This window comes from Aulostomus chinensis, chromosome 19 (assembly GCF_037954235.1).
Source record: "Aulostomus chinensis isolate RoL2024-O1b breed Wild chromosome 19, RoL_Achi_v1.0, whole genome shotgun sequence".
NCBI lineage: Eukaryota > Metazoa > Chordata > Actinopteri > Syngnathiformes > Aulostomidae > Aulostomus > Aulostomus chinensis.
Genome location: NC_141338.1, coordinates 6,486,933 through 6,506,402, shown reverse-complemented (window position 1 = coordinate 6,506,402; position 19,470 = coordinate 6,486,933). Strand labels below are relative to the sequence as shown.

The 19,470-nt window shown below is 41.1% G+C and overlaps 2 protein-coding genes across 4 annotated transcripts in view; one reads left to right on the top strand and one right to left on the bottom strand.

The window, feature by feature from the left end:
- Positions 1-941: 941 nt before the first annotated feature.
- ark2ca (arkadia (RNF111) C-terminal like ring finger ubiquitin ligase 2Ca) lies at positions 942-13,920 on the top strand. Of its 3 annotated transcripts, none has more exons than XM_086186689.1 (8): positions 942-1,205; positions 8,011-8,311; positions 8,398-8,520; positions 8,669-8,798; positions 9,350-9,454; positions 9,790-9,885; positions 9,983-10,083; positions 10,431-13,920. In XM_086186689.1, the coding sequence occupies exons 1-8, from the start codon at positions 1,145-1,147 to the stop codon at positions 10,546-10,548; spliced, it is 1,035 nt and encodes a 344-aa protein (XP_086042815.1). In that variant the 5' UTR covers positions 942-1,144; the 3' UTR covers positions 10,549-13,920. The 3 variants fall into 3 exon arrangements, with proteins under 3 accessions (XP_086042815.1, XP_086042813.1, XP_086042814.1); XM_086186687.1 differs by having other exon boundaries at positions 946-1,205; positions 8,395-8,520; XM_086186688.1 differs by lacking the exon at positions 942-1,205 and adding an exon at positions 6,808-7,864 and having other exon boundaries at positions 8,395-8,520.
- A 535-nt stretch (positions 13,921-14,455) lies between these two features.
- Positions 14,456-19,470, bottom strand: part of loxhd1a (lipoxygenase homology PLAT domains 1a) — a 30,967-nt gene continuing 25,952 nt past the window's right edge. The window contains exons 36-41 of the mRNA XM_086186690.1: positions 18,929-19,106; positions 16,837-17,022; positions 16,036-16,206; positions 15,800-15,938; positions 15,417-15,572; positions 14,456-15,341 (exon numbers count right to left, since the gene is read on the bottom strand). Of these exons, the coding sequence (XP_086042816.1) occupies positions 14,861-15,341; positions 15,417-15,572; positions 15,800-15,938; positions 16,036-16,206; positions 16,837-17,022; positions 18,929-19,106 (1,311 nt within the window). The 3' untranslated portion in view covers positions 14,456-14,860. The remainder of the gene's footprint in view (positions 15,342-15,416; positions 15,573-15,799; positions 15,939-16,035; positions 16,207-16,836; positions 17,023-18,928; positions 19,107-19,470) is intronic.

Sequence of the window (19,470 nt, the reverse complement as noted above, 5' to 3'; positions counted from 1 at the left end):
ATCCTGCGTGAAACAGCCTCCTCAAGTAAAAATACAAAAGTGACATCGCTAAAATCTGGTTAAAGCACTGAAGTAAATGTTTTGCTTGGTCCCCCTGGCTTCACTTCACATGTATTGGGAGACAAAGTACACAACCCAAGCACTTGAATCGAAGTAATGATTCTCCTGGTCGAATGTTAGGACAAGTGAAAGTTTCTCAGTCAAACTTTAACTTGAGTAAAAGAATCAGAGTAGTTGCTCTTAAAGTACTTAAGGGTTCAAAAGCACATTTTCTTTTTTAATATCAGTACATTACTGCGTTTATGAAAACCCTGTAGCTCCCTGAAAAGAACCTACTGCCGTGAATGATGTTCTTGTAGAAACAGCTATAAAAAAAAACCTCAGCATAGAAATGCAATTAAAAAAATTTCCCTGTGAAGAACACAGCTTGCAGCCATTTACACTTAAAACAAACAAAACAGCTGATGTCAAAGCGTCATGCTTGAAATAGAAAAAAGGAAGAAAAAAAAAAACCTTCACAGCAATGTAGTGCAGTCAAAAGTACAATATTTGTCTCAGAGATGTGGATGAGTGAGTAATACATTTCCAAAGAAACAAATGCAGCAAATGTCAAACAGGCGTTATAAGGTATTCTGTGTTATGATTCACTGTCTTGTATCAAATTGGATACGAATGATGTGTAGTGAGGTCAGTGAATGAATGTTTTCATGCTAATTCGTTGTTTAAGTTATATATATAAATGCTAAATAACACTGTGTCAGATCAGGATTTCAATTTAATTTGAGGCCACAATTTCTAAGGTAAATGTGCCAGCAGTGAATAAATATATACAGTTTACTGGGAAGAAATCTAATCGGATGTGTGTAGGCTGTAACGTTATCACAACCTTACGTAGGCTGCTGGACCGAAACGAGGGAGGCGGGCTGTCCGGGACAGACGTCCCCGCCCCGGCGGTTAACTCATTGGTGGAGCTGGGTGCCAAAGCCGGAGGGTCCTGATATCTGCGGGGTCCAGTGATTGGTTGTTGGGGTGTGTGTGTGCAGGCAGAGCAGCCTGTCCGTTTGAATGTGCAGGGGACTGGAGGGGATCATTTCCATGGACCATCTGTCTCACTGGCTACGCACACAACAAAGGAGGACCCAGGATGGTGTTAGTACATGTTGGATATCTGGTTCTCCCTGTCTTCGGCTCTGTTAGAAACAGAGGTATGACTAGCTTTATCTTGTTTTTAATCATAACCTTCAATAATTTAGGGGGGGGGGTCGGTCTCTTAAATGATTTTTTTTAATGATGTAAATAGAGCTGACACCTGCTAGTAAACACGCAGCTTCATAACGAGCTTAGATAGCTGTCTGGCTAACTAGCGTCGCTTTATTTTAGCCGAACTCGAGTCTGTTCAAGCGCTCTTACCGAAGTTAATCTTATAAATGCTTTACAAGATTCATGGCTGGATGTTTCAGGAGCTGTTAGCCGCATCAAATGACCGCAGCTGTCAAATGGCAGCCCCGGTTTTATCCTCAGCTGTTTATTGCGCCGTGTTCCTGCACCGACGCCGCTAGCTAATGTCACGGTACCACAGCAGGAGCCTAATATAGTCGAAAGTGTAGCTTTAATAGCCACAGATAGAAAGACACATAGATGTGTTTGCAAGCAGCTGCTGACAAAATAACATGCCCTCTTTGTGTGCGTGGAGGATGCGTTCATTTGTGTTGCCGTGATTTAACAAGCTCGATACATTTAACGACCTAAAGACAGATCATGTAACGGCCAGCAGCTCTTCAGATCAGGGGATGAAGCCGGCTGTTGTGAGTAGGCTGTCCAGTGGTGGCATTTATAGCCCCAGACATTCACTAAAAGATGGGAACCTACACTCTAGGTTGTTCTGCAACCTGCAAGTCGTTCAATTGGGCATAATAATACCACACTATCATCCATTGCAGCAGTAGGCTATCTGTGATGATCATGTAATACTAATAATAATAATAATAATAATATTATAATTTTAATAATAATAATAACAATAATAGCAGTACTTCTGTGTTAAACTACATGCAGTAGCACCAATGATTTCATTGTGCTTTTATTTGTGTTCTTTTTTCCTGTTCCATAGTATCGAGGCTGGCTCTACATTCCGCATTTCTCAGACCTTTGTCCCCCTCCATTGTGTAGCTAACGATCATCTGCTGCTGTCTGCCGTAGCCTCTGCCTGTTCTCTGCATCTAGCTGTATTGTGAACCCCCTTCTTCCTCATTTCCTCTTTCCATCTGAAGACGACATTGGCATTAAAACAGAGTTCCCACTCATACCGTATCCTTCTGTGTAACCGACTAAAGAATAACACCTTCTGTAGACAACAGTTTGTCTTGATTTAAACTGTCATGTTGCTCTTTAGTGAATAACCCATTGTAGCCTTTAGATTTGACTACAGACTGTCATTGTGATTCTCCCATTCAGTGTGGATAGACTACATTCTGCTGTAAATTTCTGTAAAGTGGATACATTTTGATCCTCCCTGATTCGATTACAGCCAGGCTTGATCGAACTCTCAATATCTCCATTCCCTTATATTTTGCAAAGGTGCATTGTACTTTGTAGCCTTTGTCATCTATGAAGCAAATATATGCTCATTTTTTTCTCTAATCCATTTCTGCCCAGTAATCCTGTTTATTTTAACATTCACCAATTGGCCGATACTAAAATCACAAGTCATTTTTATTTATTTATTTTTCTGCTTGTGATGGTCCACTGCACCCGTTCTAGTGGTGTCTCTAAATGGCTCATAATCCTATCCATGTGTGAAAGCCTTTGTTCCTTCTAGCTAAATTGATTTGTCACCACAAACTGGCAGGTCTATCTCATCTTGCCATGTGAAAAATTCCCCTTCTTTTATCCACGATCATGCACTTCAGAATGCTATCCATTTTACAGGGATGTGTATATCCTGCACTGCTGTAGAACTCCTTTTTTTTCAATTTTTTTTTTTTTTTTAGAATCAAAAATGTCTTTTTTTATTCTTTGGTTGTGGTTTTTTCTACCTTATGTTCTTGTATTAGATCCTAATGCATGGTCATTTTTATACTTTATGTTTTTCCACATTGAACAGCAGATTCCAATGTAATCTTTGTGTAGAGATGTCCCTGCTGTACTGAAATGTGCTGTAAGCATACACATCTACTCATTGGATGCTGCTTCTGTTCTGTTAACCCTACAGAGAGCATGGTCAGGCCTTGCCTTTGGTCTTTATTTGCATGGTATTATTCTGGTTATGTAGGATAAATTACTCCTATTATTACTATTATCACACAGTGCCACACATACTAATATTTTCCAATAAAGACTGTAGTTTTCTTCCTAACCTTCAGTGTGCTTTTTGCTGATTTCCATGTGTTCCCCCCCTTCCTCCCTCCACACTGTGCTGTCACTGAGACATTTTCCCCTCACTCTGTATGTGCGCTCATTTCTCAGCTGTCTTTGACAGACTTTATTCAAGTTGCTGCTCTGCTTACTTTGGAGTAGGGGCAATCAAATTTTCTGTCCTTTCAGAAGGAAAAAAAAAAGGACCAGCATGTTTATTCTGATATACACTGACATTTATATTTCCTGTGACATGCTATCATGCCTCCTAATCCAGTTTAGAAAGCAAAACAGCCTCCTTCACATCCACTCATTGGTGTTAATGTTGGAAAACAAAATCTCTGTCAGGGGTACGTGCAGTCTTGTACCATATGATCAATGTCCTCCCAATTCTGCTCAATATATTTTTGGATAAAATTCCTTGATCAGAATTTATGTTTTCTTCATATAACAAAAGAAATATTATATTTCCTAAATATTCAACCAAAGATATCGGACAGTTGTTACCTCTGTCAAGTTGGTGATGTTTTTGATTCACCTTGGCTGAGGTAAGGCCTCTCCGTGTGATTCTGTTAACGATATGGAAATGAATCATCTCACGGTGCAATCGCTCGCTAATAGAGTGCCGTAGCGAAGACAACATGGGTTCCTCGGACCAACAGCTAATGGGAAATAATCTCTGTGACAAAAAAGAAAAGAAGTTTATGAGAATTAAATTTCGTCATGTACGACCTACGCAACAGAAACGTGAGTTCAGCATCACCACAATTAGCGTCTCTCTCTACTGTTACTCATGGCATGATGATGCCGGTTGTGTTGTTAAGCCACTTATTAGCAACCACCAGTTTATGAACGCTTCAGAATTCAAAAGCCATATATTTACTCATGATTTATCTCATAGAACACAATATTGGAATGCTTTATGCTGTTGTAAACCAAGGAGTATTTCAGGCCTTTAACCAAAAACCCATTTGGAAATGTCATTGACTTTGAGAAGAGAGAACTGGATGTTCTACAATGGGACCACTTTATATGTTAGGAATGCCTCGATAACACTAATGCACCAACCCTGCCAGTTTTGTTCTGTTTATAAGGATTGTAAATGAATGATAACAGTTTTTGTTGAGGTTTAAGAGTCGGGTGTTGCTTAGTGGTGTTCCTGATGTTTTCTCCATTCCTTTTAAACAAAGCAGGGTATTAGGACCACCTCTCAGTACAACTCAGTACGGCACCACCTTAAAGATAACCTCGCAACATAAACTGAAGTCTATGACACACTATACTAGTTTAATCAAAGTCTACCCAGTAAATTATCTCCAAACATTAATTTGAGTTGCAGCATCAAAACCCTAAGCGTCGATTTAAATCGCTCCTTGTTACAGATTTCAAACACTGGGCTAAATTCTTCTCCTGAAGCTCATCTCTGTCCTCTGGTTTCCCTAAGTGTCCTTAAATGTGAAGCACATTGAGAAATTGGTTTGGTTCAAGTGTGTATTTCTGTCATATCTACTGTTAAAGACTAGGAGTGGGAATCAGAGTAACTCACAAGATGATACTTTGATGTCACTATGATAATAGAAACATAGCAAGACGATTACTATGATCCAACATATCTTTCATCGAAGGGGAAAAAAGCAGGAATTATGTTTTTATCACAGTATTATCATCTGAAACTCTGTCTAGCATAATTTTACACAAAGTGACAGGATAAACAATCTGTTTCAATATAAGGAAAAGCTAGCAGCTTATGGTTTTATATTCATTTTCACTCTTTTATCAGTTATTGAAAAAGTATGCCAAGTAGTTGTATCAGGATACACTGAAGTATTGGTATTTTGACCTATTGCACACTATGTTTAATCTGTATTGCAGAGAGCAATAACACAATCATTGGGGTTTCGTACCCAACTCTTAATGGTAACGACTGAATTACACAGATATTACAGATATTGTTTCACGACTAATGAATCACCAAAGAGCTGAGAGCACCTCTTGGTTATACAGTGGAGAGACTGAGACCTTGATATGTTCAAATCCAACACTTAGTCAGGGTAACAGCCAGCCGAAGGCAGTCTGAAGTGTGGTTAGTTTTCAAGTCTTGACGTAGAGAGCTTTCCGCGGTGTGCCTAACCAGAGGAAGCACCTGCTCCAACACAAAATATGTCTAAAAGCTGAGGAACTGACCGATTTTGAGTTTCTAAAGTTGGTAGCACGGCTGGAAACTTACATGTTTGGGATCATAGAGAAAGTAACATTGTGTACCAGTGTTGGTTCAGTTGTGAACACTACCCTACCTCTAAAGTCATCAAGATACTTAACAAGGAATCAAATGCTTTAAAAAGTTTGGAAGATAATATTCTATCATCAGTAAGTAACATTCATATTCTTTATTTTGTGTGTACAAAGACGGGACTTGAAAACTATCTGGTTGATTTTTTTTTTTTTCTTCAGTATTTGGTTCCAAGTTTACTCTCTTGAAATCCACAAAAATCATTTGCTACCTTTAAAACATTTAAATTGGGGAAAAGGGTTAGAAGCTGCAGCACAGCTCCAGTGTCATAAATCTTAAGTATTTCATAATTTAATCTTAAAATAATCATTAAAGGTGGAGTGGATGTGGCCTGCTGAGTCTCTGGGAATAAGATGATTCCCTGTGCACTTTTTTGACAAAGTAGCAGATTATTTAAAGGTTAGAGGGCACTTTTAAACCTGCCTGGGGACAACTGACCTAGTTACACTCCTGGGATGTAACCGCAGTGATGTCACCTGTTTGTGAACTCGCGTTTGGCTTCTTGTCTGTCGCCACCTTGATTTTTTTTTTTTTTTAGGAACCAGAAGTGACCAAGAGGGTGGAGCTGGGAAGGAAGTTAACGGCTATTTCTGTGCAGACACAAGTTGTGTGGCAGTCAGCTGTCTGTGCTCAGCAACTTTCTCCAAAAACGACAGCAACAGACCTTTAAATAGCACAAAAGCACATGTCTATAGTAGCGTGCCATACTGCTGCAGCCATCTTTAATGTCACATTTTTCATCTTCCACTAAGCATCTTGTCCTTATTTGACTGATGTGCAGCTTTGAGGTCACTGAGTGGTGTACAGGCATGTGCCTTCATACGTTTGAATGCACATTATAATGCAAGCTGCACAACATAGTGGCTTATATCACCCTGATAAATAATTTCAGCTGATGTAGTGATGAATGGGTTGCAAAGAAAAACTACACCCCGCACACTGCTCAGACATGATGGCAGACGACTGGACCAGGCAGACGGCAGGATTATGCTTAGCGAGGAGGTGCAATTGTAAAGCTGCAGTGATGGAGGTGGGGGTGGGGATGGGGGGTGTCAGACTGGTGCAGTCGCTGGTAGGCGGTGCTTACAGTCTGTCACTCACACAGGGACGCCATGCTGCAGCCTCACCGTGGGGGAGGGGCGGTGTGTGCAGTAGCTCAGGGGTGAGGAGAGGTTGATGGGAGTCTGTGTGTGGATGGGTGGGGGTCTGCTCTGCACCAATCTGGAATTTTATGTCAGAGCAAGATCAGAAATAAAACAATAATGACATCAGGTCTGTTACTGCCTGCACCACTGCAATATGTCAAATATTAATATCAGAGGTTTGTGCAGTAGAAGAGCCAAATAGTCTAGTCTTACTGGGTCACAGGATTTTCAGAAAACAGTCCAAACCAGAAGACTGCCATTTCTGCTCTACTTCCTCAGCCAAATGTTGTTTTCCGTGTGCTCATGGCTCTCAAGGCTCACTGGCTTCCAATGTCCCCAGGGGATAACCACAACAAGCAAGGACATGTTTAATATCAGCAGTAATTACATTCATGTAAGGAATGCTTGGGATGTTTTACATTTTATTTTGAATTTTTATTTCAAATTGGACCATTTGTCGTTTGTCATTTGATCTGGACTCAGTGAGCCATCTGCTGTGAATTTAATTTGACATAAATGCTAAACATGCAGCCACAACCACCCTCCCCCTCAAACGACAAATAATTTGAAAGTGTAGAGGTTTCAGAACCAAGAAAAACACAATTCTCATGTACTTCATTATACACATCCCTGCCTCCTGGCCCCGCCGTCTGAGTGATGGTTCGGAGAGATAGAGGGTTCTAATTGGAAGTTGAAATAGAGAGTGTTTGACCCCACATAAGCACCCTCACAGCCCTCCTTTCTCTTAGCACTGAGTAATTCCTATTGATTGTTTTGTGCAACTCAGTGCTGAAGTGATTGCGTGGGAAACCACACAATCATCTCTCCTTCCCCTCTGTTAGGAAAGACAGGGTGGTAAATGTGAGAAATGGTGAAATGTTTTAATGAGAAAGTGTAATATTTATTTCTTGAAATGGCAGCCATTATTAGGGAAGGGCCACAGCCAGCTCTTAGAGAGGGTCCACCCCTCCCGCAGCCTCTACCTGGGCAAGTTGAGATGCAGGCCACTGGGTTCAGATGATGCTCCACAGGAGTCTCAATGTCCTCCATCTGCTGTTCTCTCTTCCTGTGCCAGGTCTCATATTTTTTTGATTGGCAGTTCATTTGAATGTGTGAGAGACCATCATGTTTTCACCTCTGTCTTTTCATGACGTGTGTCTTTCTGTGGGGATCAAATTAATCAAGAACTCAGTTCTGATCACTTGCCAATATTTCTCATAGGAGCACACTTCACAAGGCATCAGCACAGCCATGCTACCTCCTGCCGACACTTTCATCTGGGCGCACCTCAGGCGCCCATCTCAGCTGAGTTCCCTCTAGGACACGCCAGCCAGCCCCCTCAAACGGGCCTGGCCACCCACCTTCCTCCTGCACATCATCCGCCCCTCACTGCCCTGCCTGCAGCCCCTCAGTTCCAGGATGTGCCAGGGCCTCCATTCCTACCTCAGGCCTTACACCAGCAATACCTCATCCAGCAGCAGCTTCTCGAAGCTCAGCACCGCCGGATTCTCCCACACTCCAGGTAGAAATATGACTGCATGCATATTCAGATAAACCCAACAGTCAAACATTATAATCTGAAATGTGATTTATCATTTCACATAGAAGAACCCAGGAGCGTCTCCCCCTGAACCCTCACCGTCTGCGTTCAGGCTATGAGTACTCGCCTCCCCTCCATGTCCCCCAGCCAATGACCCAGCAGCCGCGGTACTTGGCCGAAGGCACTGACTGGTGAGTGAGTCACTGTTGGAGATTAACTAGAGTCTTGTAGAGATGAGAAATCATCCCCTCCTTCCATCTCAGGCCCCATCTGTTTGTCTGTCACGCTGAGCAGCATAGCTGACAGCATTGATTTAGTTGCCTGTCTGTCCGCCTGCAGGGATCTCAGCGTAGACGCCAACCTCCCTCACCACCAGTATCACCTCCAGCAGCTTCCGCAGCACTATCAGCATTACCTTGCCTCCCCTCGAATGCACCACTTCCCCCGGAACACCTCCTCTGCACAAGTGGTATGTGATCTTATTTATTTTTATACACTATTTCCAACGTGTTCATAATTAAAGGGATAGTTCACCTAAAAATGAAAATTCAGTTATTTCCTAATTCACGAGCTGATGGTAGGTCATGTGATATGTCCACAAAACACTGCTGGAGTTTCACAGGAAAAGGCATTGCAGTAGTCTCCCACAGAACTGCAACAATCCTCACTAAAAACATGGCGTCATGGCTGGAAGCTACAGGCTACAGTGAACTGTAAAAACATGGCGTCAATGATATTTTTTAAACCATTTCAAAGGTGCAGGACACTTGCATTATATTAGACAAGCAGTATGGATGCACTTTAAATATATATATTTTCACTTGGTTACCATTCACTTCAATTGTTTAAGTGTGAGGTCTCATGTAAGTTAAACATACACTGCCAATGCACCACCAGTTTGCAGCATGTTTATTGCTACTGTGTCACCTACAGGGTTCTTCAAAACTGGTTTGTGTTTCTAACAACTATCTATAATGACAGTTTAGAGCCGTAATATGACGGGGAATTCTCTTTTGCTAGGTTGTGCACGAAATCAGAAACTACCCGTACCCTCAGCTGCACCTGCTGGCACTGCAAAGTCTAAATCCATCAAGGCATGCTACTGCTGTGCGAGAGAGTTATGAGGTAAATCTACATGTTAATAATAATTTCATATAAATAGAACATCAAACCTGCTCACACACTCTGTAATAGAGGTAAGAGACAAGATCAGTTCTGTAATTACAGGTACACTATTGAAGAATGTGTCCACAAAGGTACAATTGACCTGTAAGAGGCCAGAAATGCACATTTAGCCCCCACAGTGCCCCTTATTGTCCTTTTTGGCTCAAAACTGGACACTCAGAATTTGCTCTTGACCTTGGAAACACACTTACAATCTCACTGACAGATCCTTTTTGTGGCCGTTCTGGTCTCAGTGGTCTTTCATATTCCAAACTCTTTGTCTACCTTTTCATCAGGAACTGCTGCAGCTGGAGGATCGGCTGGGGAGTGTCAGCAGAGGTGCTGTTCAGACAACCATAGAGAGATTCACCTTCCCACACAAATACAAAAAGGTAAAACAGAAGCCAGCAGATGTTGATGACACATTATCTACCGATTCAGCTCTGATGGCTCATTTTTTTGTTGCTCTGCAATCTGACCTGCTAATAGAGGAAACCCCTGCAGCTGAAGATTGGGGAGGAGGAGGAAACAGACGTGGATGAGAAATGTACCATCTGTTTGTCAATGCTGGAGGACGGAGAGGATGTCAGGTCAGAAATACTCTTTTATACTGTAATCCCAGAATCAAATATTTTCATCCCAGAGAGATTTCAAAATCTTAACAGCTGATATAAGCACATTTTAAAAACCAAGTAGAAGTGGAGTGAATTCCTGGAGACAGAGGAGTGGGCTCGGTTTATGACATATGAAGCCTCAGCTGTCTAAGAACCTTGTAGGATTGCTGACTCATCAGAGGTGGTCTCTATATGCCTGAACGGACTAAAATAAGTCCCTGCTGGCGTCAGAACGTCTTGCATGCATATAAGTGTAATCAAAGTAAAACTCACCAATGTAGATTTACATTAACTTCATGTCTCTCTTGCTTTCCTCCCCCCAGGAGATTACCCTGCATGCACCTCTTCCACCAGGGCTGCGTGGACCAATGGCTGGCCACCAGCAGGAAGTGTCCAATCTGTCGAGTTGACATCGAAACACAGCTGAATCCTGACAGCTGATGAGATTTAAAATGCACCCTCTCCCTGTCAATCACCCGTGTGAGGTTCTTGCTTTCTTCCACCCCGGCTTGCCGGCCCTTCTCCCAGTTGGGTGCTTTGCCAAATGTCTCTAGACATCATGTGACATCATCACCTTTCTGACTGTCGCTTCACTGAGCCAAGCCAGGATAACTCACTGCATGAGAGGCCACAGAGGACTATCGGTATATAAAAGCACATCCTTCTGGAAGCAAAAGACACGCAAACACATACTCATGTAAACAGGGTTTAATTGTAGCTTGCTGGTTATAAGTGGGGTGCTGTTGCTGTTGTGGTGTTGTACTGTAGGTAGCCTCAGGCTGTGTAGCATGTCCTTAAAGCCATGACTTAATGTCCTGAGAGTGGAATACACATAACCCCCACACTGAGCTGGCTACTTTCTCTCTTTTCTCTGTCTTTCTCTATATATAGCTATATACAATATTTCTCTCCTTTCCTTCTGCCACACAAGGAAGCTTAACAGAATCTCCGATGCCATGTTTACCTAAAGATCATTTGTGGTCATAGTAGAGTAGCAGTAACCAACAAGTGAAATCTGGTGCACTTCTTGAGAGCAAGCACCGAGTGAGTGTTTTGATTCTATCATGCAGCTTTGACTTTTTGCAATACAGTTGTACATTTACCTTGGGTTGGTGTCTGTGAGGTGGTGTTGTAGGTAGGTGCGGAGCCCAGTTGTCCAATTCAAAATAGTGTTTTGCCAAAATGCATCTTGTCACAGTGTAGCTTGACGTGCTCTGCAGTGCTGTATGCAGAATGTGTCTAACAAGTGTGTTTCAATGGATGGAGGCAACACTTAACACTAATTTACTGTAGTTGGGTTACTAGCATAGCCACTGGAATGCTTATATAACACAAAGCCAAAAAAAGAAGAAGAGAGAAACAGGAACTATCACGCATTGCAGGGGAAGGTGGGAGGAAGATTTAGCTGCTCTTGTACCTGTATCTTAATCTGGCGCTGGGCCAGTGGTAGAATAGTGTGTACTAAAACTGCATGTTTCATCATCGCCTCAGGCTGTCAGCTTTGGTAGCGTTTCTTCAGTTTATAACGGTACAGAGACGGTTGTGCATGACTTAGTTAGCTGTGACTATCTTCTCCACACTAACAAACAAAACAGTATAAGAAAAAGATGTGTCAGTGGCTGTCCCCCCTGACGTGTAGCGTGTGAGCATCCTGTCCCTTTTGGTGGCAACGATGGGATCCTCTTTTTGATGTTGACCTTATTGCCTAAAGAACAAGCACATGTGACAATAGTGATAGCAACAAAAGTTTTTCCTTGCATTATATTTAGGTATAGATTCATGCAGTGTTTCAGCAGGGAGAGGAGCTTGTCTTGATCTTGTGTATTCGTGTGACAGACCTCCCCTTGTGGTTGCTATGCTGGTTGCTATGCTGTATTGCTAGAACAAGTAGAATGTGATACGACGGAGGCAGCCTCTCTCTCACAGTGCACACAGACATGAGACGACACAACAGCAGGACAACTGTTAAAACAAGTGGGATCACTCACTTGTTACCAGTTTTGAATTTTTATTTGTATTTTTTAAAATTTAATTAGTTATTTTGTTTTTTCTAGATCCACAGGACCGTGTCAATGGATGCCTTTAGGACCCTCACTGTCCTATGCACTGTGATAGTAAATGATAGGCCCAGAGACACTTGTGGTCCAACCATCAGTCTCTGTCTTGTGCACTGCCAGTGTTGACATTGCCTCCTCCTGTAGTGGAGCCATCTGTGATGAAGTTTTCATAGTTTACACAGGGTGTTGTCAGTTGAGATGCCTTAAGTATTTAACAATCATAATTTATTACTAACTGTAGATATTGTGGTATTTAATTTTATATAGTTTTTTGGGGGGGTTGAATTTATTTATTTAGAAATAACACAAAAATGCTATGAAAAACGATTACCTCATTTTTGCATTGTTTTAAATGGGAATGCTTTGCATGCAGTTGTACTTTTTGGAACATTAATGTTAAAAAAAAAAAAAAAATTGCCCTGCTGTTAAATCTCCACACGCTGGCTGTGCGATGTTTACTGTCCAAGGCTGAGCAACTGAGCCCACTCTCCGTCTCTCTCTCTTTTTCTCTCTCTCTTTCCATCCTTCTCTCTCTCTCTCTTTCTGTCTCTCATGTGGTGCTGTGGATCTTGGTTACATTCCATTCAATGCAATTTCTCTGATCCCCCATGCTGTGATGTAGTGAACAAACTGCAATGAAGTGAATTGGTTTTAGTTATTAGTTTTGCACTCACTGTTTTAAATATGGGAACCCTCTCACTGGCAACAAAATGTTGTTTAGATATTTTAATTATCACTAATTATTACTTTGTATGCTCTTCTTCTCACGATGCACTATGGGTCTTAATCATGATCATCTGTGCTGTTTCTTTGCTTTAACTCTTTGTACCCGTCTTATATTTAATTTCTCTGGATGTTCCTTTTTTTCTGATTAGTTTGTAGACTTATGCATAACAAGTGCCTCGCTTTAGTGTTAGGAGATATTTCCATATGACTGAAACCATCGATAACAATCAATCCATGAAGCCACCATGCCTTATTGGTTGCACAATTAACTGAACGAGTGGGTCATGAAGGAGCTACAAAAGCCATTATCCTCACAAGCGTACTCAAGCGTGACATATGTGGAAATAATTCTGACAACAAAGAGGCATGTTTCACTTTTACAACTACTCCACTTACCTCTTAGTTCACTTCAATCATGTTTTTCTCTCCATTTTGGTTCACTTGTACCGTCCATCCCTCCTCTCAGAGTCTATCCTCCATTTCCTTTCACAGACTAAGGAAGGCAAGGATTATAAAGCACAACCTTTTTCTAAAAATGCATGTTTTCTCAGGTTTCAATAGTGGTTTAATAGTATATGGTGAAAATATGTACAAAGAATATAACAGAAAAAAATATAAATTTTGTTGCTGCTTGAATTTGAAAAACAAAACTGAAGACAAAATATCCCAAAAAGTGCCAGTGAAAGGGCTGCCGCCATCCTCGTGTGAAAATCTGCTGTTTAGCTGTGACTGCGCAATGTTTTTCAATATAGGGTATTTTATCTGAAAATAGAACTATTTATCATTAATATTAAAGCAATAGCGCATTAATGGTGATGAGTGTGTTGATGAAGATATGGATGAGCATATTATGGATAAATGTTAGATTCACATGTGGTGGACTTTTGTACTTTATTTATTATTACTACTAATAATAATGATAATGATTTCAAAAGTTGCATTGCTAAACCCAAACTCTTCTGTTTTTAATTTTATTTCATGGCTTGTATATTATCCTTTTGTATGTGCTCTTTTTGTAATAAATTGGATAAAATGGACAAGTCTCTTTGTTCTGCTTTCCCTCAATTATCAAATGTGACTATTAGCTGAACTGTTAGCAAAACACAAGAAACTGCAATTGGCGTTAACAGTAAAAATGCTGAAATTTTCTGTAATTCAGCCTTGCCATTTTTGATTTTCTTGGAAAGTTTTTCATCTTTATTAGCCATTAAATGTGCAGTTAACTTTATGGCAATATGAATATCAACATCATACAGTATAGTTGTTAGCAAGAACATGTTAGCATACTGGCAATAGAGATATTCATTCAGTGCAGCTCAAAATTAGCATTATCTCATATTAGCTAGCAAAAAATAATACATAGCTTGGTTTTGGTTGCCAACATTATCAAGTGGTCACCAATGTAGAATAGCTGTTAGTATTTTTTTTTCTGATGGTCTGGTTTATCCAGGCTTTGAAAACAACTGCCTATTGCAGGAAATGAATGAAGAACAGCCTATGAACCTAAACAGTAAAGTTGTGGGAAAATAAACCAGCACTGAAAGATGAAAAATGTTTGATCCATTGTTTGTTTAAAATATTCATTTGTCCAGCTTTGAAGCGCTAACGCTCTGAGTTTTTGATGTCGTCGGGACTCATCAGTGAGAGACACAGCTGCAGATTTTGAGAACTAAAAATGAGTTTATTCTTTTATAAAACCTCCTTTATAACAAAGCCACTGAATGAAAACCATCCCTGACTTATTTAATTTAAAAAGAATGGCACATCACAGCTTCCCTAAGGCGGATAATGTCACAGTATTTCATTACGGGATATATTCTAAGGTAGCATAATATTTTTTTTTAAAAAGCTATGAATGTAAAACTTGTACTGTTGCACTTCCTGAGAAATAAACTTGCCAGAGCAGAATCTCATAATCTTTGGTCAACATGCAGAAATGAGCTTTGTATGATGGAAAATATTACTTTTCTTTAGTATTTTGGGTAGAGGACTCTAGCTATCTGCCCATCAGCTCTCTTAGTGTCCAACCACTTCTTACACAGGAAGATAGTGGTGACCCCGTTAGCTGTGTTGGTGACCTCCACACGATCCAACAGCCAGCCAGGGTTTAGGCCAGAGTTGTCATGCTCTACCCAAACTCTCTGCAGTTCTCCCATGTCTAGCATTTCCAACAAGAAACGATCCGTCTGCTCACGCTCGAAAAGGTTGCGAAACTTCTGCCGCAGTTGCCGGCGGCCTGAATCTCCATTGGAGCCGTGGATCGTGATGAAGACATTGGCATCTGTTCCCGCTCCCTTCTCATCGCCTGTGATGACAATGATTTCATACTTTACTGGCACCAAGCTTCTAGCTTTACTGGCGAAGCTCTCAATGGCCTTGGTGCACTCAAAGGTCAAGAAATCATCCCTCTTTGGAGACAGAGGGATGGGGGCATTGCAACTGAAGATGTACCTAGTGATGGAGCAGAGAAGTGGGATTGTAGTCTGTAGATACAAACAAATAGTACAACAAAACAAAACTGCTTACTTGTTTCCCAGCTCTTTTTCAGTGACTACAACCTCCAACACGTGCCAGTAAAACTCCCCCTTCACTTTCTTTCCATCCTTGGGTGTATGTCCCAGGCAGATGCCAACGATGTCGCCCAGGTTCTTCGACGAAAAGTCAAACTTGTCAACATTTCCCCTAAAATGAGAGGAATACGATTGGCAGACATACTTTAAATTCACGTCCTTGCCAATTTGTCCTGAGTTGGAATTAATGTTCAATATGTAATGATAGTGGATGGTGGGATCGTTGGGAGTATCATCACAAGTTTAAAGCGAGAATTCAAGAGAATGAAAGCACAATTCTCAAAGCTTTTTCATGCAAAGTGTGCAGCTTGTTGGGTTAATCTTGCAGCAAGTACCTACCGCAAAAACCTCTTCTTCTTTGAGGAGTTCTCCATTACAAATTCTTTTGATCGGCCTTTCCTTCCCTCAAGTACAATCCAGGCATTTTCTTTGGTTTCAGCTTCAGCTGTGTCTCCAGTTGAGACACAAATTTCATACTCTTTCAGAGGAAATATGGACAAAGGTAGTGGTGATTGCCTCAGTAGTGTTTTGGATAACTGGAATCAAATGAATCCTATTTATCATAATAGGCTTACTGGTCTTCTCATCGAGATCTAAGTATTCGTTGTTAGCGCATGCCAGTTCTCTCATTATCTGTCCATCATCATCATTTTTGGCAAGCCAGCGATCACAGGGAAAGCGAAATGTTTTGTCCATGATCTCATCCTTCACATCTATGTAGTCCAGGTGCCATCCTGGAGAAGGACCTGCGTGTGACAATATCAGTACAAAAACTGCTAAGAATGGCCAACCATGCACAGACCGTTTGGGCCAATCAGTGTCATATGTTTGGATCTCCATTAAACTAGACTAATAGTGAACAACTGGGAAAGATCCAACCTCTGAGGTGGGAGAACACTCTAGATGTCAGTGGAACTCTGAATGTTCTGAAAGGAAAGTGGGATGGATGTTTTTGAGAGTTTAGACAAGTGGGTTTGACATCACTCAACATGAAAAGTTGGAGAAGAAAGATTTAAAAAGTTCCTGCTCCGAGTTCATTTGGGACATTCTCATCAGTGTCGGTGTTTGTGACCTCACATTTTACTTTTGTAAATTTGTCTTCAAAATCATTTAAATATCGACTTCACAAACTCAGTTTTATGAACATGTGGGGAGTTTTCAAAAAACTTGAAAAGAAATCTCCCTTTTCCCAGCTGCATGAATAACCATGCAGCAGTTGTTACTGTTCAACAGCAGCTTCCATTCAGGTTTTATCCAAATCAGACACATAGAAACTCTACATCATCTCCTGTTCAGTAGAATATTATGCATTTATTTGTAACTTGAACCTTCAAAGTGCAGATATAATCAGTTATTAATGTATCTGAGTGTCTGACCTGTATTGTCGTGCCAGACTCTGACTTTAGAGAGCTCTCCGAGGCTTAGGATATCCAAAAAGCGAAACGTATCCACCTGTTTGCGTTCAAACTTGTTGGACTTATGACTTTCTTTTAATGCCAACGTCCCTGTATCGCCATTCTCCCCGAAAATGATGATCCACACATTGGCATCAGTGCCAGCCCCTGAGGAGACAAGAGAGAATCACCCATTAAGACAAACAACAGATCAATAGAAAAAAGATTTTGTTTTTTAGACAACCTCATCAGTGTCTAGCTTCAATTTTCTAATAAAAAAAAAAGACTTATTAGCCTAGAGGGACTGTGAGTGGACAACTGTGATCTAAGCAATACACAAGAGTGTTTCGATGAACTTCTTTGTCATTTCTAATCATATTCTTATATTATCCTGACATACAAATACACTTGACCTCATCTGTAAACAGTTTAAGAGTATAAATTGATAATTGCATGTATTTCCAAACTACTCAGCTATTACGGTATTGAATTGCCAGGTATATAACAAGACTGCTTCAAGTTATTCATCAGCTCCTCCCTCTGATTTTTATTATTATATTGCAGCGGTTTCATGAATGTGTGAGAGGTGACAGGGAGCACAAAATCATTCAAAATGTCAAATCACAACAAACCATAAACATACTGGCAGCATAAGAAGCGTTTGCATGTATTTTATGAAGAACACCGTTTACCTTAAGTAATAGATTTTATGTCATATACCTCTCTAAAATCTTAACGTGCCTCCTCACATAATTAATCAGATTCTCTTATAAAAAGCCAAAGTAGTCCATTAACTTGTGCTCTGCATTGCGTGTGTGTGTGTGTGTGTGTGTGCGTGTGTGTGTGTAAGCCTAGCTCATTATTTTCTCCCACAGCCTCAGTGGTGGTGCAGGACTACATCTTAGCTTCCAGTAAGCGCCAAGGGCAACGAGCGGTACTTTGAAGTCGGCTCAGACTCCTCGCCAAGCTATCGTATTGATCAGCAGCAGTACTGAGCCGCAGAAAACACTCCATGAAGAAAAGAGGGAGCAAAGCTGCGTGGGGATTTCTGAAGAGGATTTCTTTCATTACCACGTTGCAGTAAGACATGAATTATTCTGTCAGCTTCACACAATCCTCTACACAAGGACAGGTGATGCGAGGACGAGGAGTGATCATATTCAGCCAACGCAGCCTTAAACTTTTGCAAGAATGTGATTACAGATACAAATCACCTCTACGAGGCTGTTGTTGTCGGGGGGGGGGGGGGGGCGCGCCTGGAGCCTATCCCAGCCGCTTTCATGCGAGAGGTGGGGTTCACCCTGGACGGGTCACCAGTCCATCACAGGCCAACTAATATAAACAGACAACCATTCACACTCAGAGACCACCTACGGTCAATTTGGAGTACCAATTAACCTGGTCCTCATTTGAATGTCATGGAAGCCGGAGTACCAGAGAGAACCCACGCAGGCACAGGGAGAGAACATGCAAACTCCACACAGAAAGATCCCGTGCCCGAGTTGGGGCTTGAACCCGGAACATTCTTGCTGCGAGGCGACAGTGCTGACCACTCCATCACTGTGCCGCCATGTGCAGGAAGAAAGAAGTTTATTACTGCTGTTGATTTTTATCACCTCCAGGACTTGGGTGCAAGTGCTCTGCTGAGAGATGGGGGGGGGGGGGGGGGAGTGAGCCAATGGACAGATTAAATCTCTAATGCAGTTTGGGCAAGTTCCCTCAGAAAAACTGAGAGGATGCTGTTGTCTGACCTGACTTTGACCCAGAGAAGAAACGTTAATAGACTTGAAACACACTCTTTGGTTGGATATCTATATCTATATCTATATCCATATATACGTATGTATTTGAACCTCCTGCGTCAATTAGCTCATGATGTGTAACATGTAGCATGTTCTTGTTTGCTTTGTTCCAAGTTAAAATGATACAATTGTGAGTCAATTGCATTTTTTGTGTTCACAGGAAAACATCAGTGGGGCACAGTCTCGCATGATGTGTGTTAATTCACAGGATTTCAATAGAACATCTCAGAGAAATCCTAAATCTTATCAACTTGCATGTGTTGAAGACTTACCTGCAGCATCACTAGTCTTAACCTGGATGATGTAAGTAGTGAGTTCCACCATCATCTCCTCATCCACAACAGCAGCCATTTCACAGATCATGGTTCTTTTGGGTCCACGGATCCTGGACAGCCACTCCTCATATGTGAACACGGACACCTCCTCTGTTGTCAGGTTACGCATGATCACCTTGATACACAAAGAAAATTCTTCAGGTTTACAAATGTCATCCCAACATCAAGTCTTCTGATCAACTGTCCCAGTGCAACCTTGAAAATTCATATGATCTATAGTGCTACAAACAGTTATGTCAACTTCTATGGAACAAAAAAAAATATGACTTAATTATCCAAGTAAAGCAAAAAGAAAAAAAGAAGAAATTAAAAAACACAATTTTCAAATTCTTCATTTATCTCTTGAATGCCAAGGAAATGTAAAATCTGATTTTTCATCAGATTTTTTTCCCCCACCAAAATCCATCTGTTTACCTCCTGCAAAAAAAAAAACAACAAAAAATGATGACTCATCCCACAGTTAGGGGCGTGTCCTAATA

Excerpts from the sequence above, each read along its gene's own strand:
- ark2ca (XM_086186687.1), top strand. The coding sequence starts at position 1,145 with ATGGTGTTAGTACATGTTGGATATCTGGTTCTCCCTGTCTTCGGCTCT. Across the intron at positions 1,206-8,010 it reads CGGCTCTGTTAGAAACAGAG|GAGCACACTTCACAAGGCAT; the intron begins GTATGACTAGCT and ends TATTTCTCATAG. Across the intron at positions 9,455-9,789 it reads CTGTGCGAGAGAGTTATGAG|GAACTGCTGCAGCTGGAGGA; the intron begins GTAAATCTACAT and ends CCTTTTCATCAG.